This window comes from Leucoraja erinacea, unplaced genomic scaffold (assembly GCF_028641065.1).
Source record: "Leucoraja erinacea ecotype New England unplaced genomic scaffold, Leri_hhj_1 Leri_71S, whole genome shotgun sequence".
Lineage (NCBI taxonomy): Eukaryota > Metazoa > Chordata > Chondrichthyes > Rajiformes > Rajidae > Leucoraja > Leucoraja erinaceus.
This window is the reverse complement of record NW_026576641.1, coordinates 290,001-316,477: the sequence shown is the minus strand read 5'-3', so window position 1 is coordinate 316,477 and position 26,477 is coordinate 290,001. Positions and strand designations below refer to the sequence as shown.

The following is a 26,477-nucleotide window of genomic DNA, read 5'->3' as shown; positions in this document are numbered from 1 at the left end:
TTCTCCGAGACCGTCAGTTTCCTCTCACACTCCAAAGACGTGCAGATTTGTAGGTTAATTGGATTGGTAAATATAAAAATTGTCCCTCGTTTGTGTTGGATAGTGTTAATAAACAATAGACAATAGACACTAGGTGCAGGAGGAGGCCATTCGGCCCTTCAAGCCAGCACCGCCATTCAATGTGATCATGGCTGATCATCCCCAATCAGTACCCCATTCCTGTCTTCTCCCCATATGCCGCTATCTTTAAGAGGCCTATCTAGCTCTCTCATGAAAGTATCCAGAGAACCGTCCTCCACCGCCCTCTGTGGCAGATAATTCCACAGACTCACAACTCTCTGTGAGAAAAAGTGTTTCCTCGTCTCCGTTCTAAATGGCTTACTTAATTCTTAAATTCTTAAACTGTGTGGCCCCTGGTTCTGGACTCCCCCAACATCGGGAACATGTTTCCTGCCTCTAGCATGTCCAAACCCTTAAAAATCTTATACGTTTCAACAAGATCCTCTCTCATCCTTCTAAACTCCAGAGTATACAAGCCCAGCCGCTCCATTCTCTCAGCATATGACAGTCCCGCCATCCCGGGAATTAACCTGGTGAACCTACGCTGCACTGCCTCAAAAGCAAGAATGTCCTTCCTCAAATTAGGGGACCAAAACTGCACACAATACTCCAGGTGTGGTCTCACTAGGGCCCTGTACAACTGCAGAAGGACCTCTTTGCATCTACACTTAATGTGTGGGGATCGCTGGTCGGCACGGACCTTGTGGGTCGAAGGGCCGGTTTCTGCACTGTATCTCTAAACTAAACTAAACTCAAGCTGGTGAATCTCATCTGCACCCTTTCCAATTTTAGATGGGCTGAAGGGCTGTATGGTACTGTGCTGAATTGATGTAAGGTGAGAAATGGGGGGTGGGACTCATTCAGCCACGATTGGTTTTGAGGGGAATGGCAGGACTGATGGGCTGAATGGCCTGCAGTCTGCTTCTGTTTTCTATGTATACGTCTGGAGAGACAGGAAAAAATCAGCCTTAGATTCTGAAAAGGTGCCAGGCTCCATGGAAACAGATTCCTGGCAGGAGCCTTGTGTATATGTTAGCTTATTCACTGTGACTGACGTAGGCCTATAGTATTGCGTCTCCAGCCAAATATTTAATAACACTGAGTCACAAATGATCCATTGAGAGTGGTGTTGATGTAGCTGGGCCGGTAGTGTGTGTGTGTGTGTGTGTGTGTGTGTGTGTGTAGGATACTGAGTCACACACACACATGGACAAACTCCGTACAGACAGCACCCGGAGTCAGGATGGAACCCGGGTCTCTGGCGTTGTGAGGCAGCAACTCTACCGCTGCGCCACCGTGCCTGTCAAGTTTTACCCTGTCTCTGTCCTCTCCCAGCTTTTCCTCCCCATCCTCCTACAATCAGTCTGAAGAGAGGTCTCGACACAAAACGTCACCTACGCATGTTGCCCTGACAGGCTGCAGAACCCGCTGTGTTACTCCAGCACTCTGAGTCCTGTGTGTGTGTCTGTGTGTGTGTGTGTGTGTGAGTGTATGTGTGTGAGTATCGAGTGCATTGTGTGTGTGTGTGAGAATGTGCGTTGTGTGTGCGTGTGTGAATATGTAAGTGTTTGTGACTGTGTGAGTGTTAGAGCATGAGTGTGAGTGCGTGTGTGAATGTTTGGTGTGGTGTAAGTGTGTGTGTGGTGTGTATGTTTGTATGAGTGTGTACGCACGTGCATGCGAGTGTTTGAGTGCCCATGTGAGTGCGTGTGTGAGCATGTGTGTGTGTGTGCAAGCGTGCACGTGTGTGTGAGAGCGTGTGTGTGAGTGTATGTGTGCGCGTGAGTTTGCGTGAATGTGAGTGCGTGTGGGTGAGTGTGCGTGTTGCCACCTTGAGCCAGTAGCCAGTGTGTGAGTGAGCGTGAGTGTGCATGTGTGAGTGTGTGTGGGAGCTTGTGAGTGTGTGAGTGTGAGTGTGTGTGAGTGTGCATGTTTCCACCGCAAGGCAGCAGCCAGTGTGTGTGTGTGTGTGTGTATATGTGTGTGTGTTGGGAGGGGGCGAGGTGCATGGGGCGGGTCATTCGGCAGCTGCATTGAGCAGTGGGAAGTCTCAGTGCCAGCGCGGAGATGCTGCAGAGTCACAATCCGCTCTGGTCGCCAGCAGGCAGTCAGCGAGGAAGCTGCAGCCGGGGAAAGCTGCTGAACCCTGCCCTGTACCCAGGTTGGTCCTGGCATCGCCGCCTGCCGTAAACCCCCCTCCTCTCTCGCCCACCCCAGGTCCAGCTCGGAGCCACCGATGCCAAGACTGATGGCATCTCTCACCGTCTCTGCTCTTGTGCTGTCAGTGAGTACAATTCCTGCCTTCTTCCCCCTGTCTGCTCTTCTCCCCAGTCTGCTCTTCCCTCTCCCCCCCTCCTCGCTTGCCCACTCTAACTCCCCGGCCGTCTTACAAATGCCCCGTGTGCAAGAAGGGACTTCAGGTGTTGGTTTACACCGAAGACGCGCACACAACGCTGCCGCAACTCGGTGGGACAGCCAGCCAGCCAGGCAGCATCTCCGGAGGGAAGGAATGGGCGACGTCTCGAATCGAGACCATTCTGCATAATTCAGACTTCAGACACAGTCTGAAGAAGGGCCTCGACTCGAAATGTCACCCATTCCTTCTCTCCAGAGACGCTGCCTCTGTCCCGCTGAGTTACTCCAGCGTTTTGTGTCTATCTTTGAGGGAAGGAGGGAGAGGGAAAGGGGGAGGGGGAGAGAGGGGGAGAGGGGGAGAGGGAGAAGAGAGAGCGAGGGAGAGAGAGAGAGAGAGAGAGAGAGAGAGAGAGAGAGAGAGAGAGAGAGAGAGAAAGGGAGAGGGGAGAGGGGGAGGAGGAGGGAGAGGAGAGGGAGAGGGGGAGAGGGAGAGTGGGGTGGGAGGAGGGAGGGGGAGAGGGAAGGAGAGAGGGAGAGAGGGAGAGGAGAGTGGGAGAGAGAGAGGGAGGGGGAGAGAGGGGAGGAGGGGAGAGGAGGGGAGAGGGAGGGGGAGAGAGAGGAGAAGAGGAGGGGAGAGAGGGAGAGGAGGGAGGGATGGGAGAGAGAGGAGTGGGGAGAGGGAGAGAGGTAAGGAGAGGGAGAGAGGGAGGGAGGGCTAGAGAGAGGGAGGGGGAGAGAGGGGAGAGGGGGAGAGGAGGAAACATCTGAAGAAAACATCACCCAATCCTTCTCTCCAGAGACGCTGCCTCTGTCCCGGCTGAGTTACTCCAGCGTTTGATGTTAAAAATTGCTCCACATCTTTGTCCGATCCCCTCTTCCTAATTGCTTTTGCGGTGTTGGCTTCTCACCTGAATTTCATTCCCTTCACCGCCTCTGGCCATGCCTTCGCTTGCTTGGACCCTAAGCTCTCACCCCCCCCCCCCCCCCCCCCCCCCCCCCCCTCCACTAACTCTCTCCATCTCTCTCTGTTCTTTCCCATTCACCTTGAGAATCAAAAGCCACAGCACCACTTGCCTTGGCAACTGTTGCATTGAATTCAGTTTGATTTCTCCGGAGTGGTTTCACAAAAACAGCAGCTCCTTATAAATCATAGATCATCATTGTGCATCCCAGGAATGTTTTTTTTTGAGGGGAGGGGGGGGATTTTATTTCTTCTCGCCTTGAATCTGAAAAAGTCGTTGATCTAGATGGCCTTTGGAGAGGATTTATTTAGCTTGTCTTTAGTTTGGAGATACAGAAACAGGCCCCTTTCACCCACCCAGTCCGTGCCCACCACCGATTCACTCTAAGGTGGATAAAAATGCTGGTGAAACTCAGCAGGTGGGGCAGAATCTATGGAGCAAAGGAATCATGTTTCCCGCTAGAGGCAGGAAACATGTTCCCGATGTTGGGGGAGTCCAGAACCAGGGGCCACACACACAGTTTAAGAATAAGGGGTAAGCAATTTAGAACAGAGATGAGGAAACACTTTTTCTCACAGAGAGTGGTGAGTCTGTGGAATTCTCTGCCCCGGATGGGCGGTGGAGGCCGGTTCTCTGGATACTTTCAAGAGAGAGCCAGATAGGGCTCTTAAATATAGCAGAGTCAGGGGATATGCAGTGGCATGCTTACTTTCATAGACTGATGTACAAGGACCCCCAGATCCCGTTGTACTTCCCCTTTCCCCAACTTGACGCCATTTAGATAGTATACCGGAAGATGAATCTTTTAGTTTAGGAAGTGATTGGACAAGTACATGGATGGGACAGGGTTGGAGGGATATGGGGCAATGGCAGGCAAGTGGGACTAGTGTAGATGGGACCAGTTGGGTGAAAGGGCCTGTCTACACAATAACATTCTATGATATGACTAACTTCAGGAATGTTGGACCAGATGTGATCAGACTCTGGCCTTCCTCATGTTCCAGCTTTCTGTGGTTCTGTTGGGAATGTTGGTCTGGAATGTTGGTTAGGAATGTTGGTCTTTAGTTCCTGTGACCATTTCACTAACTTCTGCTATGATAGGCCAGAGTATATTGTTGGTTTATGTTGGCTGGGAGGTCAAATTGGGCAGCGAGAGGTTGCACGCTGATTTGTTTCATTAGCCCAAGGCTGTACACTCTTTAGCAGGGCTGACCTCAGATATCCTCCGCCCAGACAAAATGAAGTCAAACTGACATTAAAAAACTGGAGAAACTCAATGTTTAAGAAGGAACTGCAGATGCTGGAAAATTGAAGGTAGATAAAATTGCTGGAGAAATTCGGCAGTGGAGGCAGCATCTATGGAGCTAAGGAAACGGGCGACAATTCGGGTCGAGACCCTTCTTCAGGAGTAACTCAATGGGTCAGGCAGCAGCTCTTCAGAAAAGGAATAGGTGACGTTTTGGGTCGAGACACTTCAGCCTCACTGTCTCCTTCCTTGTGGACGCAGCCCAGACCATCAAACAAACCTACCAACCTCCCTTCCATTGACTCCATTTATATCTCATGCTGTCTCGGCAAGGCCAGCAGCATAATCAAGGACCAGTGGAACCCTGGCCATTCTCTCTTCTCCCATCTCTCCTTGGGCAAAACGAATAGAAGTGTGAAAATGCAAATCTCCAGATTCATGGACCGTATCTTCCCAGCTGTTATCAGGCTTTGAACCATCCTATCAACAACCAGCGAACAGTCCTGAACTACTATCTACCTGATTGGAGACCCTCGGACTATCTTAATTGGAATTTTGGAGTATTGTGTGCAGTTTTGGTCCCCTAATTTGAGGAAGGACATTGTTGTTTACTGAGGGAGTGCAGCGTAGGTTTACAAGGTTAATTCCCAGGATGGCGGGACTGTCATATGCTGAGAGAATGGAGTGGCTGGGCTTGTACACTCTGGAGTTTAGAAGGATGAGAGGGCATCTCATTGAAACATATAAGATTGTCAAGGACTTGGACACGCTAGAGGCGGGATACATGTTCCCGATGTTGGGGGAGTCCAGAACCAGGGGCCACACACAGTTTAAGAATAAGGGGTTGGCCATTTGGAACGGAGACGAGGAAACGCTTTTTCTCACTTAGAGTTGTGAGTCTGTGGAATTCTCTGCCTCAGAGGGCGGTGGAGGCCGGTCCTATTGTCTATTGTCTATAATGTCTACGACAGGCTACAACAACCTACCACCTAGTCGACATCAAGCCACGGTAAGCTACCGCCAACCGGCAACCCAATAGCACGGCCACCTATGACCACACAGGCGACAACCTATGACAACCAAAGTCCACCCTCGACAAGCTATGACCCTGTCAGTGATAACTGAAGACAATTCAGTCGCAGGTACAATAGACAATAGGTGCAGGAGGAGGCCATTCGTCCCTTCGAGCCAGCACCGCCATTCAATGTGATCATGGCTGATCATCCACAATCAGTGCCCCATTCCTGCCTTCTCCCCATATCCCCTGACTCCGCTATCTTTGAGAGCCCTATCTAGCTCTCTCTTGAAAGCAGCCAGAGAACCGGCCTCCACCGCCCTCTGAGGCAGAGAATTAATTGTCGTAAGGGGGGGGGAGGTCCAGTCACCTGGTTTTTCGGCAACCTGCTACGACCATGACAGTCGCCGGCAGTTGCCGAAAAAAATCTCCCAAGTGGGACAGGCCCATAACCCTTGACACCTGACCTTGACACTTGACCCCACTGTGTGCTGTCGTGAGCCTAGCAACAGTGATATGACTGAGTCGTTCGTGCGGCCAGCTGCATCGAAGGAAAAGAGGAAGAGAACACACAATAGAGTCACTGAGAACCACATGAAGGAGGAAGTTGACAAATGAACAAACTTTCGGATTAAAAAAAGTAATAATTTTGAATTAATTATCCAATTGAAAATCCGTGCGTACAAAATTTGGTTTTCAGGGCCAGAGAGGTCGTTCAGCAGTTATCATTTGTCACGCCATTAAATACTTATTGCACCTAATTCAATAAGATGTGATTTTCAGTGGCTGTTAAGCAGTAGGGATAATAGGTGAATAATGGATTTTGTACCAGGATGGGCAGCATGGTGGAACAGCGGTAGATTTGTTCCCTTGTAGTGCCAGAGACACAGGTTCGATCCTGACTACTGGATGTTAAATGTGCTGAGTTTGTACGTTCTCCCCGTGAGTTTAGTTCCATTTAGTGAGACCACACCTGGAGTATTGTGTGCAGTTTTGGTTCCCTAATTTGAGGAAGGACATTTTTGCTATTGAGGGAGTGCAGCGTAGGTTTACAAGGTTAATTTCCAGGATGGCGGGACTGTCACATGTTGAGAGAATGGAACGGCCGGGCTTGTATACTCTGTAACTTAGAAGGCTGAGAAGGGATCTTGTTGTCTTATTGTCTATTGAGAATGGAGCGGCTGGGCTTGTATACTCTGGAGTTTAGAAGGATGAGATGGCATCTTATTGAAACATACAAGATTATTAAGGGTTTGGACATGCTGGAGGCAGGAAACATGTTCCCGATGTTGGGGGAATCCAGAACCAGGGGCCACACAGTTTAAGAATAAGGGGTTGGCCATTTGGAACGGAGACGAGGAAACGCTTTTTCTCACTTAGAGTTGTGAGTCTGTGGAATTCTCTGCCTCAGAGGGCGGTGGAGGCCGGTCCTATTGTCTATTGTCTATAATGTCTACGACAGGCTACAACAACCTACCACCTAGTCGACGTCAAGCCACGGTAAGCTACCGCCAAGTGTTTAGAAGGATGAGATGGCATCTTATTGAAACATACAAGATTATTAAGGGTTTGGACACGCTGGAGGCAGGAAATATGTTCCCGATGTTGGGGGAATCCAGAACCAGGGGCCACACACGGTTTAAGAATAAGGGGTAATAAGCCATTTAGAACGGAGATGAGGAAACACTATTTCTCACAGAGAGTGGTGAGCCTGTGGAATTCTCTGCCTCAGAGGGCGGTGGAGGCCAGTTCTCTGGATACTTTCAAGAGAGAGTTGCATAGGGAAAATAGCAGAGTCAGGGGATATGGGGAGAAGGCAGGAACGGGGTACTGATTGTGGATGATCAGCCATGATCACATTGAATGGCGATGCTGGCTCGAGGGGCCGAAGGGCCTACTCCTGCACCTATGGTGTATTGTCTTTGCAATGTGGGAGGAAACCGGAGCACCCAGAGAAAACCCGCGCGTTCGTTCACAGGGCGAGTGTACAAACTCCGTAAGACAGCACCCCTGGTCAGGATTGAACCGGGGTCTCTGGTGCTGTGGGACAGCAACTCTCCGGCTGTGGCAAATAGCAGAGTCACCAGTGTTTGCGAGTCGGGCGAGGGGTAGAAGGGGGGAGATTTGGCCGTGAAACTGGCAGCTGCAGCAGGGAACGGGTCTAAAGTGCAGAGAGCTGTGAGCAACGTCTGGGCTGCACAAGCAACAAGCCAGCGCCGCTCATTATAACGGGTGATTGATGGTGATGGTGCTAGTGCAGCTCTCCGCCTCCCCAGGGGAGATGCAGAGTCCCAACCAGACCTCATTAAAGCTGCCCTCTCTTCACAAACAGCTGGCAGGCAGCTGTTCATTAGCAGAGACCCCCCCCTGTAAAAACGCTGCACACAACGCCCTTCAACCTCGTTATCCACCCGGGCTCCCAGTAAAATCCAGCAGAATTCCTCCTGCTGTTTTTCAAGATTCAGCATTCAAGAGAGTTTATTGTCATGTGTCAGGACAATGAAATTCTTGCTTTGCTTCAGCACAACAGAATATAATAGGCATAAATACAGAACAGATAGACAATAGGAGCAGGAGTAGGCCATTTGGCCCTTCGAGCCAGAACCGCCATTCAATGTGATCATGGCTGATCATCCCCAATCAGTGCCCCGTTTCTGCCTTCTCCCCATAACCCCTGACTCCACTATTTTTAAGAGCCCTATCTAGCTCTCTCTTGAAAGCATCCAAAGAAACGGCCTCTGAGGCAGAGAATTCCACAGGTCTGTGTGTCCATATACCATTGAATATATGCACACAGACATAAATAAGCTTATGAAGTGCAATGGGCTATTAATGTTCAGAGTTTGTTTGAAGTTGTGTTTAATAGCCTGATGGCTGTGGGGAAGTAGCTATTCCTGAACCTGGATGTTGCAGATTTCAGGCTCCTGTACCTTCTACCTGAAGGTAGCGGGGAGATGAGTGTGTGGCCAGGATGGTGTGGGTCCTTGATGATGCTGCCAGCCTTTTTGAGGCAGCGACTGCGATAGATCCCCTCGATGGTGGGGAGGTCAGAGCCGGTGATGGACTGGGCAGTGTTTACTACTTTTTGTAGACTTTCCCACTGCTGGACGCTCAAGTTGCCGAACCAAGCCACGATGCAACCGGTCAGCATGCTCTCTACTGTGCAACTGTAGACGTTCGAGAGAGTCCTCCTTGACAAACCGACTCTCCGCAATCTTCTCAGGAAGTGGAGGCGCTCATGTGCTTTCTTTATAATTGCATCAGTGTTCTCGGACCAGGAGAGATCATGTTTTAAACATCTCCGTCTAGAGGTGAATTGGACAATACCATTGTTTGTGGAAGGACTGATCGGAAGACATAACAGGGGAGGAGATACAAGAAGAGGTGGGGTGTGAAGGGTTCAAGGGGAGACAGCTCAGATGAAGAGGGAGCGGAGGGATTTTAGTACTTTCGTTTAGATTGGAGATACAGCATAGAAACAGGCCCTTCAGCCCATGAAGGCATGTTGGCCTCCATAACAAGAGGAGTTGAGTACAGGAGCAAAGAGGTCCTTCTGCAGTTGTACAGGGCCCTAGTGAGACCACACCTGGAGTATTGTGTGTAGTTTTGGTCACCTCATTTGAGGAAGGACATTCTTGCTATTGAGGGAGTGCTGCGTAGGTTCACCAGGTTAATTCCCGGGATGGTGGGATTGTCATATGTTGATAGAATGGAGCGGCTGGGCTTGTATACTCTGGAATTTAGAAGAATGAGAGGGTATCTTAATGAAATTTGAGGAAGGACATTCTAGCTATTGAGGAGTGTTTCCCAATTGTTTCCCCATCCCCCCAGCCGTCTTCCTAATGTTGAGGGGGTGTGCATTTCTGTAGCGCCTTCTACATCCCCGTGGGGTGAGTGCCACTGGCGGACCCTGTTCTTAGGCGAGCTGATGTTTGGGGAAGGGATTCTAGGGATTGGTTTGTTTCCCAATGTGGGTTTCCCCATCCCCCCAGCCCTTCCAATCTAGGAGAAGCAGTAGCCAAAGTTGGCGGATGTTCTCAGGCGAGCTGATCGTTGGCGGGGCTGGGAGGGGAGGGTTTGTGTGGAATATTCCAATCTAGGAGAAGCAGTGGCCAAATTATGCAGAGGAAGATCTCATGGAAGGATAGTGGTTTAGGTTAGACGTGGTGGAAGTTTGAGATGTATCCTGATATTGTTCCTTCTTTGCTGGGGCGGAATTCCCGGGGGGTAGAGGGGGTACACATCGCCCCCCCCCCCCACCCTGCTTTGAGAGGCGGGGGGAAATCCCCTCCCCCATATTGTGTATTCCGGACTTGATCAACCGCTTTCTAAGGGCTGAATCGGCCCGTTCGCGGGGCCTTTCATCGCCCGTCGCGACTTAACATCAAACAGCTGCATCGAGGCGATCGAGGCTCCCGATGTTGAAGCCCCCGCCGGCTGATGAAAGACCCCATGAACGGGCCGATTCAAGCCCCATGATTCAGGGCGGATGAAGCTGCTGTTGCCGTTGTCCACTTCTGAAGCCTCGTGTGTGTGTGTGTTTGTGCACAGCCGGCAAGAAGTTGTGTCCCCCGCATGTTTTGACGCCGATTTCCGTGCCTGCTTCCGTGGCGCATCTGTACAAGTTGGCGAGAGTTGTTGGGGACACGCCAAACTTCCTGGGCCTTGATGGTGCTGCTGGCCTTGCCGAGGCAGCGTGAGGTGTAGATGGAGTCAAGGGGAGGGAGGTTGGTCGGTGCGAAGGACTGGGCTACATCCGTATCTGCTGACGAAACGGGAGCCAGTGATTCACTTGCAGCTCGCTGCCGAGGCCGATGTCATTCACTTGAAACTATTTACTGAGAGCAAACTTTGAGCACGCAATTTATGGTATGTTTGTTTATTCTGGATTCTTTATACAAAAAGTCTTATCAGATCATCTCCAGCATGACATTGTGGTTGCAAGATATTAGTTTGTTCTTGGACTCTATTCCAATGGCCAGAGGCATTTTGGCAGCGTTAGTGCATAGTGTTAATATCTAATGTCACAACAAGTGGTGCAAGCTTCATTCAACCATACTTTCCAATAAGGTTATCCCGGGAAAACTTGGTTTGGTTTGTGAGGGTTTGTGAGACTCTGGCAGGCAGAGTTAGCTCCTGGGAGGGAAAGTAGACCAAAACGCTGCAGAAACTCAGCGGGTGAGGCAGCATCTATGGAGCGAAGGAATAGGCGACGTTTCGGGTCGAGACCCTTCTTCAGACTGATGTATTGATGTGTGGGGGTGGGGGGGGGGGGGGGAAAGGAAGAGGCGGAGACAGTGGGCTGAGGGAGAGCTCGGATGGGGAGGGGAAGGAGGGAGAAAGCAGGGACTACCTGAAATTAGAGAAGTCAATGTTCACACCACTGGGGTGTAAATTGCCCAAATGAAATCTGAGGTGCTGCTCCTCCAATTTGTGGTGGGCCTCACTCAGGCCATTGAGGAGGCCGAGGACAGAAAGGATGCATTCAGAATGGGAGGGGGAGTTGAAGTGCTGAGCCACCGGGAGATCAGGTCGGTTATTGCGAACTGAGCGGAGGTGTTGGGTGAAGCGATCGCCAAGCCTGCGCTTGGTCTCACCGATGTAGAGCAGCTGATACCCAGTGCAGCGGATGCAATAGATGAGGCTGGAGGAGATGCAGGTGAACCTCTGCCTCACCTGGAACGACTGTTTGGGTCCTTGGATGGAGTCGAGGGGGGGGGGAGGTAAAGCGACAAGTGTAGCATTTCCTGCGGTTGCAAGAGAAAGTACCAGGGGACGGGGTGGTTTGGGTGGGAATACAATACAATTAATACAATACAATTTATTTGTAACATTTGAACCTCATTGGTTCAAATTAAATTTTGTTTCTGCAGTCACACACACAAGAAAAAGAACCAAGACACACACACAATTTATACAAACATCCATCACAGTGAATCTCCTCCTCACTGTGATGGAAGGCAAAGTCTTATCCCTCCCCTGCACTCCTCATTCTCCTTCCGATGTCAGTCAAAGTCCCCGGCGGGCGATGGTAAGTGTCCCGCGGCCATTAAAGCCGCGCCGGGTGATGCAAGACTGCGCTCCGGGTCTTGGTGTTGGAGCCCCCGGCGGGCACTAGCAAGTCCCGCGGCCATTTAAAGCCGCGCCGGGCGATGTGAGGCCCTGCTCCAGGTACTTTTCAACCCCGCAACGCGGGTTGGAGAAGTCGCCGTTGCGGAAGCCCCGAAAAGCGGTCTCCCACCAGGGACCCGCGGGCTCCCGGTGTCACCATCCACCAGACCTGCAGCTGCAGCCTTCAAATCCCCGGGGTCGGGTCGCAGCAGCGCTCCACCACCGCTCCTCCCGCTCCGAACTCGGCCAGCTCAACGATGGTGGGTAAGTCCGTAACTCCGCGACTGGAGCCCCAGGTCGTTCCGGTTGGAGGCCGCTCCACGGTGCAGCCCCAATGACAACGGAGACCCGACAGGGAGAAGGTCGGGTTCTATGTGCAGGGGAAAGATTTTAAAAGTTTCCCCCCCAACCCCCGCCCCCCACACACATACCCAGTTTAAAAAAAATGCACTTTAAACTACATTCAAACATTCAAATGCGACAACAACAAAAAAACCGACAGACTGACTACAGAGGCCGCTGCGATGTGAGTCACGCCGCCCACCCAAGGAAGGGGCGAATTGACCAGGGAGTTACAGAGGGAGCGGTCTCTGCGGAAAGCAGACGGGGGAGGAGATGGGAAGATGTGGCCGGTGGTGGGATCCCGTTGGATGGTGAATGTTCGTGTGCCAATGCCACTCGTGGAGGGAGGACTTAAGCCAGAAAGGGTTTGTGGGAAGAAAGAGTAGGGATTAATGGGCCGGAAAGGGTTAAGTCCGCGCTGAAGGACAGATTGTCACTGGGAATTGACTGGCAAGTAAATGAGAACAGTAAACATTTAATTTACTCGACAGCCCGATGTGCAAACATTCCCTTGATCTGATTGGAATCTGCTGATAAACGCCAGGACACTGCTGCTTAATATCAGAGGAGCATGCGAATAGTGAGTATCAGTGAGACATTGGCACAGTGCCAGGCCACGCGCCAGGTGCTAATTGCTGCCAACATCCACCTGGGGCTGAAAGATTGTCTTCTCGCCAGGTGCCCTGAGGTGGAGGTCGGCTGGCGTTTGATCCCAGATTACAGTATGGCGTTTACACTCATTGATCTAACCTGACCAAAGGGTCTGAGATGGCCCATCACCAGAACAGACATTAAACTGGGTCTGATCCCAGGGATGAGTGGGTTAACATACGATGAGCGTTTGTTGGCACTGGGCCTGCACCTGCTGGAGTTTAGAAGGATGAGGGGAAAACCTCATTGAAACTTACTGAATGGTGAAAGAGGGAGCTATATTTAAGAGGGAGTTAGATGTGGCCCTTGTGGCTAAAGGGATCAGGAGGTATGGAGAGAAGGCAGGGATGGGATACTGAGTTGGATGATCAGCCATGACCATATTGAATGGTGGTGCAGGCTCGAAGGGCCGAATGGCCTACTCCTGCACCTATTGTCTATGTATCTATGAAAGGCTTGGATAGAGTGAATGTGGAAAGGATATTTCCATTAGGAGGAGAGTCTAGGATTGGAGTCCACAGCCTCAGAATAAAAGGATGTACATTTAGAGAGAAGATGAGAATAGGCAATTGACAATAGGTGCAGGAGTAGGCCATTCGGCCCTTCGAGCCAGCACCGCCATTCAATGTGATCATGGCTGATCATCCACAATCAGTAGCCCATTCCTGCCTTCTCCCCATACCTCTTGACTCCTTTATCTTCAAGAACCCTATCTAGCTCTCTCTTGAAAGATTTATCAACATTAAACTTCATCTGCCATGCATCTTCCCACTTACCCAACCTGTCCAAGTCACCCTGCATTCTCATAGCATCCTCCTCACAGTTCACACTGCCACCCAGCTTTGTGTCACCTGAAAATTTGCTAATGTTACTTTGAATGCCTTCATCTAAATCATTGATGTATATTGTAAATAGCTGTGGTCCCAGCTCCGAGCTTTGCGGTACCCCACTAGTCACTGCTGGTCCCAGCACCGAGCCTTGCGGTACCCCACTAGACACTGCTGGTCCTAGCACCGAGCCTTGCGGTACCCCACTAGTCACTGCTGGTCCCAGCACCGAGCCTTGCGGTACCCCACTAGTCACTGCTGGTCCCAGCACCGAGCCTTGCGGTACCCCACTAGTCACTGCCTGCCATTCTGAAAGGGACCCGTTAATCCCTACACTTTGTTTCCTGCCTGCCAACCACTTCTCTATCCATGTCAGCACTCTACCCCCAATACCATGTGCCCTAATTTTACCCACTAATCTCCTGTGTGGGACCTTATCAAATGCTCTCTGAAAGTCCAGGTACACTACATCCACTGGCTCTCCCTTGTCCATTTTCCTAAATTACCCCTTTGTAAATCCATGCTGACTCGGACCGATCCTGTTACTGCTATCCAAATGTGCGGCTATCTTAATAATAATAATAATAATAATAACTTTATTTATAGAGCACTTTAAAAACAACCACTGTTGCAACAAAGTGCTGTACATGACTAATCATGGACAAAAAATTATTACACGACAATAAAAACATTAAAAGAGAGCGTAAAAACAATAAAATTAAAAACATTAAAAGCACTAAAACAGGAGCAAAGTCTCAAGCAGGGTCAAAAGCCAAGGAATATAAATGTGTTTTAATACTGGTTTTGAAGATGGACAGTGGTAGATGGCCTGTCTGATGTGCAACGGCAGGGTGTTCCATAGCACCGGAGCAGCAACAGAGAAGGCTCTATCCCCTCTGAGCTTCCGCTTAGACCTCAGTACCTTATCTTATCTTTTATAATTGACTCCAGCATCTTCACCACCACCGATGTCAGGCTAACTGGTCCATAATTCCCCGTTTTCTCTCTCCCCGCCTTTCTTAAAGAGTGGGATAACATTAGCACAAGAGAAGGACTTTCTTTAGTCAGAGGATGGTGAATCTGTGGAATTATTAGTTGTGAAGGCCAAATCAATGGATATATTTAAGGTGAAGATTGACAGATTTTTGATTAGTACGGGTGTCAGGGGTGATAGGGCGAAGGCAGGAGTATGGAGTTGATAGGGAAAGTTAGATCAGCCATGATTGAATGGCGGAGTTGTCTTGATGGGCCAAATGCCCTAATTCTGCTCCTATAAACTTATGAATTTACAAATGTACCAGGCCTTGCAGGATGGCACAGTGGCACCGCGGTAGAATTTCTGCCTCGCAGCCCATGAGATCCAGGTTTCGATCCTGACTACGGGGGCTGTCTGTACAGAGTTTGTCTGTACTCTCTGTGACCGTGTGGGTTGTCTTCTGGTGCTCTGGTTTCCTCCCATATCTCAAAGATGTGCAGGTTTGCAAGTTAATTGGCTTTGGAAATTTTTTGTAAATTCGCATTAGTGTGTAGGATAGTGTTAGTGTACGGGGATTGTCACCTTGTCTGTAGATTCTCACCTTGTTCGTGGTGGAGAAGCTTGTGTGGTCCTGAGATCCTAAGAGCGATGCCGTCTGGAGCTATCGATGCTCCTGGTAGGGCCACCCATGGCAGTAAGGTTGAAGGGGAGATCTCTGACAAAGAGCGATCCAACCAAGACCTCAATGGTGGAACAGGCGGAGGACGATGGCTGACCTTAGTGGAGCATCACAGTCACAACGGCTGGGAAGGCGGATGAAGGCAGCGGCAGAAAAGGGTCTCCGGTCATCTTGGACTCCATGCCACTGGATCCTGACCGAGATCTGTCAAGGACCGTCTGTGCACCAGTCTCCCCACGTTAAACAAAGTCACGCACAGGCCTCCTCCAACCCTGGAGACACCCATGGTCAGCCATGTCCGAAGGGGGGGCTAAGACAAGATGGGGTACAAAACAAAAGCTTAAAGTCCCTAGTGGAATTAATTCAGTTCATAGTTCATAGTTTAGTTGTTTTTTTGTGGCGTTAAAGAGCCTGATAGTTGTTGGGATGAAGCTGCTTCTGAACATGGATTGTCACCTTGTCTGTGGCTTGTCACCTTGGCGTGGTGGAGAAGCTTGTGTGGTCCTGAGATCCTAAGATCATTTACACGACAGACCGGTAGCAACTGACACGAGATGATCGCGCGCATCATCATGCGTCCGCACGGCCGCCTGGAGCACGTGACGCCATTTTAAGATGGACACAAAACGCAGTTGTAACTCAGCGGAACCGGCAGCATCTCTGGAGAGAAGGAGTGGATATTGTTTCAGGTTGAGACTCTTCTTCAGTGTGAAGAAGGGTCTCGACCCGAAACGTCACCCATTGCTTCTCGTAAATGGCGGGCAAATGACATAGAAACATAGAAACATAAAAGATAGGTGCAGGAGTAGGCCATTCGGCCCTTCAATATGATCATGGCTGATCATCCCACTCAGTATCCTGTACCTGCCTTCTCTCCATACCCCCTGATCCCCTTAGCCACAACGGCCACATCTAACTACCTCTTAAATATAGCCAATGAAGTGGCCTCAACTACCTTCTGTGGCAGAGAATTCCAGAGATTCACCACTCCCTGTGTGAAAAATGTTTTTCTCATCTCGGTCCTAAAATACTTCCCCCTTATCCTTAAACTGCGTGGCCCCTTGTTCTGGACTTCCCAGAACAGCAGGAACAATCTTCCTGCATCCAGCCTGTCCAACCCCTTAAGAATTTTGTAAGTTTCTATAAGATCCCCTCCCTCAATCTTCTAAATTCTAACGAGTACAAGCCGAGTCTATCCAGTCTTTCTTCATATGAAAGTCCTGACATCCCAGGCTAAGTGGGACAGGCCCTTTATCCTCATGTTAGGAGGGAAGGTTCATGACGTGGGTTTTTGGAATGAGGTCCAGTCAGGCCAGCAATTGTTGGGCTACGTTTGTTTAGGCTACGTTTGGAGTATTGCATGCAGCTGTGGTCTCCCCATTAAACGAGGGATGTGGAGGGTTTGGAGAGGCTGCAGTGGTGGTTCATCGGAATGATGCCTTGGATGAGACGTCATTATTTACAGCGAGAAGTTTCACGGACTTGGAATGTTTTCCCCGAAACACCAGAGGTTGAGGGAACGTCTCGACCCGAAACGTCACACGTCGATGTTCTCCAGAGATGCAATCTCCTCTGGTGAGGCACTTCAGCACTTTGTCAGAATCTGAAACTGAATCAGAATGAGAATCGCTCTTTATTCGCCAAGTATGTTTTGCGAGGAATTTCGTAATGAACGTACGAGGAATTTCATTGGCCAGGTCAGTCATACAATTGAAAAGCAACAGATCACTCAAAAACACATTTTAACATGAACATCCACCACAGTGACTGCTACACATTCCTCACTGTGATGGAAGGCAAAATAAAGTTCAAGTCCCTTCCCTTTGTTCTTCCTCGGCCGGGGGCCTCGAGCCCTCCGTTGACGGGACGATCTTGACTCCAGTAGCCGGTGGCATTCAGGCCCTCTGCGTCGAGGCGATCAGCTCCTGCATCGGGGGGATGTCAGCTCCCCCGCGCTGGGCGACCGAACCTCGCGTCGGGTCTGGTCGAACCTTCCGCGGCGTTGGAGCTCCCGACTCGGCCTCACCCGAGACTGCGAGCTCTTAACATAGAAACATAGAAAATAGGTGCAGGAGTAGGACATTCGGCCCTTCGAGCCTGCACCGCCATTCAATTTGTTCATGGCTGATCATCCAACTCAGTATCCTGTACCTGCCTTCTCTCCATACCCCCTGATCCCTTTAGCCACAAGGGCCACATCTAACTCCCTCTTAAATATAGCCAATGAACTGTGGCCTCTTGATGACAAAGTCCGCGTTGGTCGCAGTGGGTGCGATCCCAGGCAAGGGGTCGGCTCCGATGGTAAGTTCGCGCCCCGCGGTGGGGCTCATGACAGCCCGAGGAGGCTTCCTCCTCCATCGATGGTAGGCTGCAGAGCACCCGGAGAATGCGATCCAAAAACTAATCACGTCTCTGGGAAGGTCAGAACCTGAAAAAAAGTTTCCCCAATTACCTTCCCCCCTCCCCCACATAAAACAAACCGGAGAACATTAAAACACACTTATAACGCACTAGAAAATAACTAAAAGAATGAAAAAACGGACAGACTGTAGTTCATGTAGTTCTTCAGTGAAACGAAGAGAGTGACAAGGAACAGCTGAGAGAAAGAATGGATCTACAACCCTGATCTAATTGAGTTCTAATCTAGTACAGCCCTGAAGGTACGAATGGCCCGCTGTTGGCTGTGATTTTGTGATATCCTCAAGGGATAAAAGGCAATGGAATAATTATTGGTGTCAAGCAATTAAAAATGAATCACACTTTGCTCAAAGTGTTAAATAACTTGACTGCAAGTTAATTGTCATTTTAATTGCACAGTTGAACGATACCAGGATACAGATAATTCACATGGTTTGGAACTAATTGATTTGAGTTAAGTGCTCTGTGAGTGTATGTTTTAATATACTTGCGTTTCATTCATGCTTTGTGTGTTCGGGTGACACAACGGTGCAGCGGGTGGAGCTGCTGCCTCGTGCTCAGGCAACCCAGGGTCGATCCAGGCCACATGGAAACTTACCGAACAGTGAAAGGTCTGGATGGAGTGGGTGTGGAGAGGGTGTTTCCACTAGTGGGAGAGTCTAGGATCAGAGGGCACAGTTTCAGAATAAAAGGACGTACCTTTAGAAGGGAGATGAGGAGGAATTTCTTTACACAGAGGGTGATGAATCTGTGGGATTCTTTGCCACAGTGGCCAAGTCAATGGGTGTATTTCAGGCAGAGATAGATAGATTCTGCATTAGCAAGGGTGTCACAGTTTAAGGGGCCACAGTAAGGGGCCACAGTTTAAGAATAAGGAGTAAACCATTTAGAACGGAGACGAGGAAACACTTTTTCCTCACAGAGAGCTCTGAGTTTGTGGAATTCTCCGCCTCAGAGGGCGGTGGAGGCCGGTTCTCCTGATACTTTCAAGAGAGAACTAGATAGGGCTCTTAAAGATAGCAGAGTCAGGGGATATGGGGAGAAGGCAGGAACGGGCTACTGATTGGGGATGATCAGCCATGATCACATTGAATGGCGGTGCTGGCTCGAAGGGCTGAATGGCCTACTCCTGCACCTGGTGTCTATTGTCGATCAGAGGGCACAGCTTCAGTATAAAAGGATGTACCTTTAGAAGGGAGGTGAGGAGGAATTTCTTCAGTCAGAGGGTGGTGAATCTGTTGAATTCATTGCCACAGACCGCTGTGGTGGCCAAGTCAATGGGTATTTTTAAGGCAGAGATAGATAGATTTGTGATTAGTATGAGGGTGTCAGGGGTTATGGGGAGAAGGCAGGAGAATGGGGTTGAGAGGGATAGATAGATCAGCATGATTGAATGGTGCAGGAGACTGGATGGGCCGAATGGCCTTATTCTGCTCCTTGAACTTGGGAGTGTATGGTCCTCGGTGACTGTGGGGCCTCAGGAGAATAAAATGGGTGTGGAATAAATGAGTGCATCCAAACAGATATAGCTATAGCTCTACGTCACCTCCGAAGATGCTGCCTCACCCGCTGAGTTTCTCCAGCATTTTTGGCTGGCCCAATGAACCCGAGTCTTTGGCGCTGTAAGGCAGCAACTCCACGGCTGGGCAAAGTTCTCCAGAGTTGCTGCCTGACCCATTGACGCCAGCAATTTGTGGGGGGGGTTTTTCATGTGACGTGGACTAGTGATATTACATTAAGTTTGAAGACGGGTCTTGACCTGAAGTGTCGCCTGTCCATTCCCTCCACAGATGCTGCCTGACTCACCGAGTTCCTCCAGCACTTTGTGTTTTTGCTCACGTTTGGAGCATCTGCAGTCCTTTAATTAACCATATTTGAGCAGGATATATTGATATTTAAGAAAGAACTGCAGATGCTGGAAAAATCGAAGGTAGACAAAAATGCTGGAGAAACTCAGCGGGTGAGGCAGCATTTATGGAGCGAAGGAATAGGAGACGTTTCAGGTCGAGACCCTTCTTCAGAATGATGTGGGGGTGCAGGAAGAAGAAAGGAAGAGTGTGGGAAGAAGAAAGGAAGAGGCGGAGACAGTGGGCTGTGGGAGAGCTGGGAAGGGGAGGGGGAAGGATGGAGAAAGCAGGGACTACCTGAAATTGGAGAAGTCAATGTTCATACCGCTGGGGTGTAAACTACCCAAGCAAAATATATGCTGCTCCTCCAATTTGCGGTGGGAGTCACTTTGGCAATGGAGGAGGCCCAGGACAGAAAGGTCGGATTGGGAATGGGAGGGGAGTTGAAGTGCTGAGCCACTGGGAGATCAGGCTGGCTATTGCGAACCGAGAGGAGAATATCTTAATATATATAAACATAATTAATTTTACAATGAACAGGGACTATTTATACAACAGAATCAATCATTACACAGTGAGCAATAATTTGTTTACGATGTAGTTAGTCCAGATAGGTTTTTTTATGATTGAAAAGAGGTATTTGTAAGGCAAGCAATTTAATTTATAATGAACAAGGTCTATTTCTAGAAAAATTATCAATTTTACAATGAAAAGTCCAGTTGTGTATAGACAATAGACAATAGGTGCAGGAAGAGGCCATTCGGCCCTTCGAGCCAGTACCGCCATTCAATGTGATCATGGCTGATCATCCACAATCAGTACCCCGTTCCTGCCTTCTCCCCATATCCCCTGACTCCACTATCTTTAGGAGCCCTATCTAGCTCTCTCTTAGAAACATAGAAACCTAGAAAATAGGTGCAGGAGTAAAGGCCATTCGGCCCTTCAAGCCTGCACCATTCGCCATTCAATGTGATCATGGCTGATCATCCAACTCAGTATCCCATCCCTGCCTTTTCTCCATACCCCCTGATCCCTTTGGCCACTAGGGCCACATCTAACCCCCTCTTAAATATAGCCAATGAACTGTGGCCTCAACTACCTTCTGTGGCAGAGAATTCCACAGATTCACCACTCTCTGTGTGAAAAATGTTTTCCTCATCTCGGTCCTAAAGGATTTCCCCCTTATCCTTAAACTGTGACCCCTTGTTCTGGACTTCCCCATGAAAGTAATGAGGGTTGATATTAATTCCAGAGATCTTAGGGCTAATTGAGTCAAGGTTTATGGGGAGATAGCAGGAATGGGGTACTGATTTTTGATGATCAGACATGATCATATTGAAGGGACGAAGGGACGACTGGCCTGCTCCTGCACCTATTCTCTATGTGTCTATGTTTACATATCTTTCTCAGCAAGATGGTTATATTTAGTGTCAGATATAATCTATTTATTCAGCAGAGTCTACTCATAACATTGTTGACTTGCTCAATAAACTGTTTCATTGTAAACAACAGATTATGTTGCAAGTCTCTTTGACTAACAGACGGAGTCTATTCGCAAGGCAAACAGACCAGACTGAACAGCAGGAATATCAGATCATGGCAAGATTACTTATCAATAACGTTTAATAAGGGGAGAGGCACGGTTGTGTGGTGGTGGAGTTGCTGGCCCGAGGGCCTGTCCCACTTGGTGAGTTTTTTCGGCAACTGCCGGCATCATCGACTGGCGTATCAGGTCACCGAAAAATTCATGGCGTGACGATGCCGTGACGCGGCGTGATGGCGTATTACCGCGCGGCCTTTCTTCAAGTGTCACAACATTTATTTTGTCACCGCTGGGTTTTGAAATGTTCAAAATGTTTTGGCGACACTGCTAATGATGCCGGCAGTCGCCAAAAAATATCGCCAAATGGGACAGGCCCTTTACAGCGCCAGAGGTCAGGGTTCGATCTCGACTACAGGTGCTGTCAGTATGGAGTTTGTACGTTTTACCTGGGACCGTTTAGGATTTTCTCCAGGTGCTCCGGTTTCCTCCCGAACACACTCCAAAAACGGGCAAGTTTGGCGGTTAATTGGCTTTGGTTAAATTTTAAATTGTCGCTAGTGTGTTGGATAGTGCAGGATGGTCGCTAATCGCAAGTCGGCCGGTCTGAATAATAGACTGCTATTGCTCCGAGCTTATTGTTGTGTTATGTGTTTAATAGCCTGATGGCTGTGGGGAATCTGCTTTCAAGATAGAGCTAGATAGAGCTCTTAAAGATAGCGGAGTCAGGGGATATGGGGAGAAGACAGGAACGGGGTACTGATTGTGGATGATCAGCCGTGATCACATTGTATGGCGGTGCTGGCTCGAAGGGCCGAATGGCCTCCTCCTGCACCTATTGTCTATTTTCTATTGATAGTGCTAGTGTACGGGGTGATCGCTGGTCGGCATGGACTCGGTGGGCCGAAGGACCTGTTTCTATGCTGTATCTCCGAAGTCTAATGGTTGCCTGATATACATAGTGTACACCTTTCAACAATGCTTTGCAGAAGTGGTAGTCACACCTCCTAGCTCTACGGCAACCACAATGTCTGCTTTTGCACAGCTGTCTGATCAAGAGTCAAGAGACTTTCATTGTCATGTGTCCCAGATAGGACAATGAAACTCTTGCTTGCTGCAGCACAACACAATATGTAAACATAGTACAGAACAGGAGATAACAGTTCAGTGTGTCTATAGAATATAGACCGTATATATACACAATAAATAAACAGATATAGTGCAATAATAATAATAGGCAGTTATTGTTCAGAGCTTATTTGTTGTTGAGTTTAACAGGCTGATTGCTGTGGGGAAACAGCTGTTCCTGAACCTGGATAGTACAGATTTCAGTGTTCAAGAAGGAACTGCAGATGCTGGAAGGTCGAAGGTACACAAAAATGCTGGAGAAACTCAGCGGGTGCAGCAGCATCTATGGAGTGAAGGAAATAGGCGACGTGTCGGGCCGAAACCCTTCTTCAGACTGATGGGGGGGTGGGAGGGGGAGAAGGAAGGAAAAAGGGAGGAGGAGGAGCCCGAGGGCGGGGGGATGTGAGGAGACAGCTCGAGGGTTAAGGAAGGGGAGGAGACAGCAAGGGCTAGCAAAACTGGGAGAATTCAATGTTCATGCCATCAGGATGCAGGCTCCCCAAGCGGAATATGAGGTGCTGTTCCTCCAATTTCCGGTGTTGCTCACTCTGGCAATGGAGGAGACCCAGGACAGAGAGGTTGGATTTCAGTACAGATTTCAGTCTCCTGTACCTTCTTCCCAATGACAACGGGGAGATGAGTGTGTGGCCAGGATGGTGTGTGGGTCCTTGATGATGCTGGCAGCCTTTTTGAGGCAGCGACTGCGATAGATCCCCTCGACGGTGGGGAGGTCAGAGCCGATGATGGACTGGGCAGTGGTCACAAATTTTTGTAGTCTTTTCCGCTCATGGACGCTCAGGTTGCTGAACCAAACCACGATGCAACTGGTCAGCATGCTCTCTACTGTGCACCTGTAGAAGTTAGAGAGATGGTTGAGAATAGTGGCACACACACACACACCACACACACACACACACACACACACACACACACACACACACACACACACACACACACACACACACACACACACACACACACACACACACACACACACACACACACACACACACACACACACACACACACACCCACACACACACACACACACACACACACACACACACACACACACACACACACACACACACACACACACACACACACACACACACACACACACACACACACACACACACACACACACACACACACAGGCACACACAGGCCGGGATAACAAGATGAATCGGTGGCAGTCAGTTATAGGAGCACTGGTGCAGGAAGGAACTACAGATGCTGGCTGACACCGTAGACACACACAAAATGCCAGAGTAACTACTCGAGTCAGGCACCATCATTGGAAAAAATTGGGTGACATTTCGGGTCTGTAGAAGGGATTCCCATCCGAAAAGTCCCCTATTTTTTTTTCCTTTAGGATGTCTCGGATTGTGTTAAGGGGGTTGAGAGGGGGTAAACCGACACAGGGTGGCAGTAAGATGTAGAGAGAAGTCTGAGGAAGGGTTTCGGCCCGAAACGTCGCCTATTTTCTTCGCTCCATAGATGCTGCTGCAGCCGCTGAATTTCTCCAGCAATTTTGTGTACCTAAGATGTAGAGAGATGCTGGAATATAGAAAAATGGAGAGATTCATGGAATCTTCAATGTAGCAAGATCAGGATACATAAGTTCATAGGTGACAATAGACAATAGGTGCAGGAGTAGGCCATTCGTCTCCTGATGATCAGCCATTCAATGTGATCATGGCTGATCATCCCCGTTCCTGCCTTCTCCCCATATCCCCTGACTCTGCTATTTTTAAGAGCCCTATCTAGCTCTTGGACACTGGGAGAGCCTGGAATACAGGAAGCTGATTGTAAATTAGGGATTGACCAGGCAGCTGTGAGTTGTGGTGGATTGGAACCAGATGGCATTTAGTGAAGTGTAGAGGTCAGCATTGAAAATAGCAAAGGCTAAATCAAGTTCAAACTGTCTATAGAAAGTAACTTGGAATGTTAAACTTAGCCAGTGCCAAGGAACATCAACGGAGGGAGTGCTGCACTGACAGAAATGTTGCCTTTCACAACGTCCAGCCGCAGAGATTTAGAGTCATAGACTGATGCAGTGTGGAAACAGGCCCTTCGGCCCAACTTGCCCGTACCGGCCAACATGTCCCATCTACACTAGTCACAGAGTGATACAGTGTGGAAACAGGCCCTTCAGCCCACACTGGCCAACATGTCCCAGCCACACTAGCCCCACCTGCCTGCGTTTGGTCCATATCCCTCCAAACACGTCCTATCCATGTACCTGTCCAACTGTTTCTTAAAGGTTGGGATAATCCCAGCCTCTACTACCTCCTCTGGCAGCTTGTTCCATACACCCGGCACACTTTGTGTACCCCTCAGATTCCTATTAAATCTTTACCCCTTCAATAGACAATAGACAACAGGTGCAGGAGTAGGCCCATTCGGCCCTTCGAGCCAGCACCGCCATTCAATGTGATCATGGCTGATTATCCACAATCGGTACCCCGTTCCTGCCTTCTCCCCATATCCCTAGACTCCACTATATTTAAGAGCCCTATCTAGCTCTCTCTTGAAAGTTTCTAGAGAACCGGCCTCCACCGCCCTCTGAGGCAGAGAATTCCAGAGATTCACCACTCTCTGTGTGAATTTATTTTTTTTATCATCTCAGTCCTAAAATACTTCCCCCTTATCCTTAAACTGTGACCCCTTGTTCTGGACTTCACCAACGTCGGGAACAATCTTCCTGCTTCTAGCCTGTCCAACCCCTTAAGAATTTTGTAAGTTTCTATAAGATCCCCCCTCAATCTTCGAGTATTCTAGCGAGTACAAGCCGAGTCTATCCAGTCTTTCTTCCTATGAGAGTCCTGCCATCCCAGGAATCAGTCTGGTGAACCTTCTCTGTACTCCCTCTATGGCAAGAAGATTCAGATTCAGATTCAATTTTAATTGTCATTGTCAGTGTACAGTACAGAGACAACGAAATGCATTGGACAACGAAATGCATTAGACAACAAAATGAATGTCTTTCCTCAGATTAGGAGACCAAAACTGTACGCAATACTCCAGGTGTGGTCTCACCAAGACCCTGTACAACTGCAGTAGAACCTCCCTGCTCCTATACTCAAATCCTTTTGCTATGAATGCCATTCTCATACCATTCTTCAATACGATTCTCTCTCTCCCTCTCTCCCTCGGACAGATGCCGAAGTGTGAGGCTGGATCCTTGCGGAAGGTGGGCTCGGAGGGATGTCTGCTCGAGTGCCAGACTTCGCCCTGGCCTCGCCAGCTCTTCAGACGGCGGAAGCAGGCGAGGGCGGCGGTGGAGGCGGAGGAGGAACTGGCGGCGGCGTCGGCCAGAATGGCTGGGCGCCCGGTACAGATTCCCGAGGTCCGTATCCAGCGGGAATACAGCTTGAGCGTGGACACTCTGCACCAGCTGGCGGCCGGGAGCCCGGACGAGTCCGACGTGGAGAAGAGTAGCGAGAGCCTCGGGCCACCAGCCGGCGGTGGAGGAGGCTGCTGTCTGGGCGTGGAGCAACCCAACATGTGGCGGACTTACAGCGACGGTAACCTGGCCCGCGGCGCCGCCCAGAGCCGCCCCTTCTCCTCCGGACAGCGGCTGGGCAGCAAGCCCAAGACGGAGAGCGGCTGGAGCCTGCCCTCGCCCAAGACCCTGCGCAAGGAGCGGGCGTTGGGCCGAGTGGCCGCTGCCAAGGAGCACCTGCGATCCCTCTTCACCGGGTCCCGCAAGGTAAAAATCCTGGCAGACTGCGGCCGTTCGGCCCCTCGCTCGATGCTGTGTCTCCTGGTAGAAAGGGAGAGGAGGACAAGGGAAGGGGGGAGAAGAGGGGACGGGGGGAGGGGAGAAGGGGGGGAGGGGGGTGCTGGAGTAACTCAGCGGGTCAGGCAGCATCTGTGGAGAACATGGATAGGTGACGTTTCACAGAGTGCTGGAGTAACTCAGCGGGTCAGGCAGCATCTGTGGAGAACATGGATAGGTGACGTTTCACAGGTTGCTGGAGTAACTTAGCGAGTCAGGACCCATCCCCCCCTCGCATATGGATAGAAGAAGGGTTTTCGGGTTGGGAAACGTCTCTTCCATGTTCTCGAGGGATGCTGCCTGACCCCCTCGAGTGGACTCCAGCAGGGTCTGTGACACAAAACGTCACCTATCCCATTCTCCACAGATGCTGCCTGACCCGCTGAGTTACTCCAGCACTCTGTGAAACGTCACCTATCCATGTTCTCCACAGATGCTGCCTGACCCGCTGAGTTACTCCAGCACTCTGTGAAACTATTACCTATCCATGTTCTGCAGTTCCGAGTGTTAAAATCGTTACTCCCCACTTTTTTCCC

The 26,477-nt window shown here is 49.8% G+C and overlaps 1 protein-coding gene across 3 annotated transcripts in view; it reads left to right on the top strand.

Annotated features, from left to right (window-relative positions):
- LOC129694600 (regulator of G-protein signaling 3-like) overlaps positions 1–26,477 on the top strand; it is a 53,280-nt gene that overhangs the window by 13,911 nt on the left and 12,892 nt on the right. The window contains exons 1-2 of one of the 3 annotated variants that reach the window (XM_055631329.1): positions 2,089–2,221; positions 25,321–25,872. In XM_055631329.1, the coding sequence (XP_055487304.1) occupies positions 25,321–25,872 (552 nt within the window). In that variant the 5' untranslated portion in view covers positions 2,089–2,221. Of the gene's footprint in view, positions 1–2,088; positions 2,345–25,320; positions 25,873–26,477 lie in introns of those variants that run through there. The other 2 variants (XM_055631327.1, XM_055631330.1) reach the window with 2 other exon arrangements.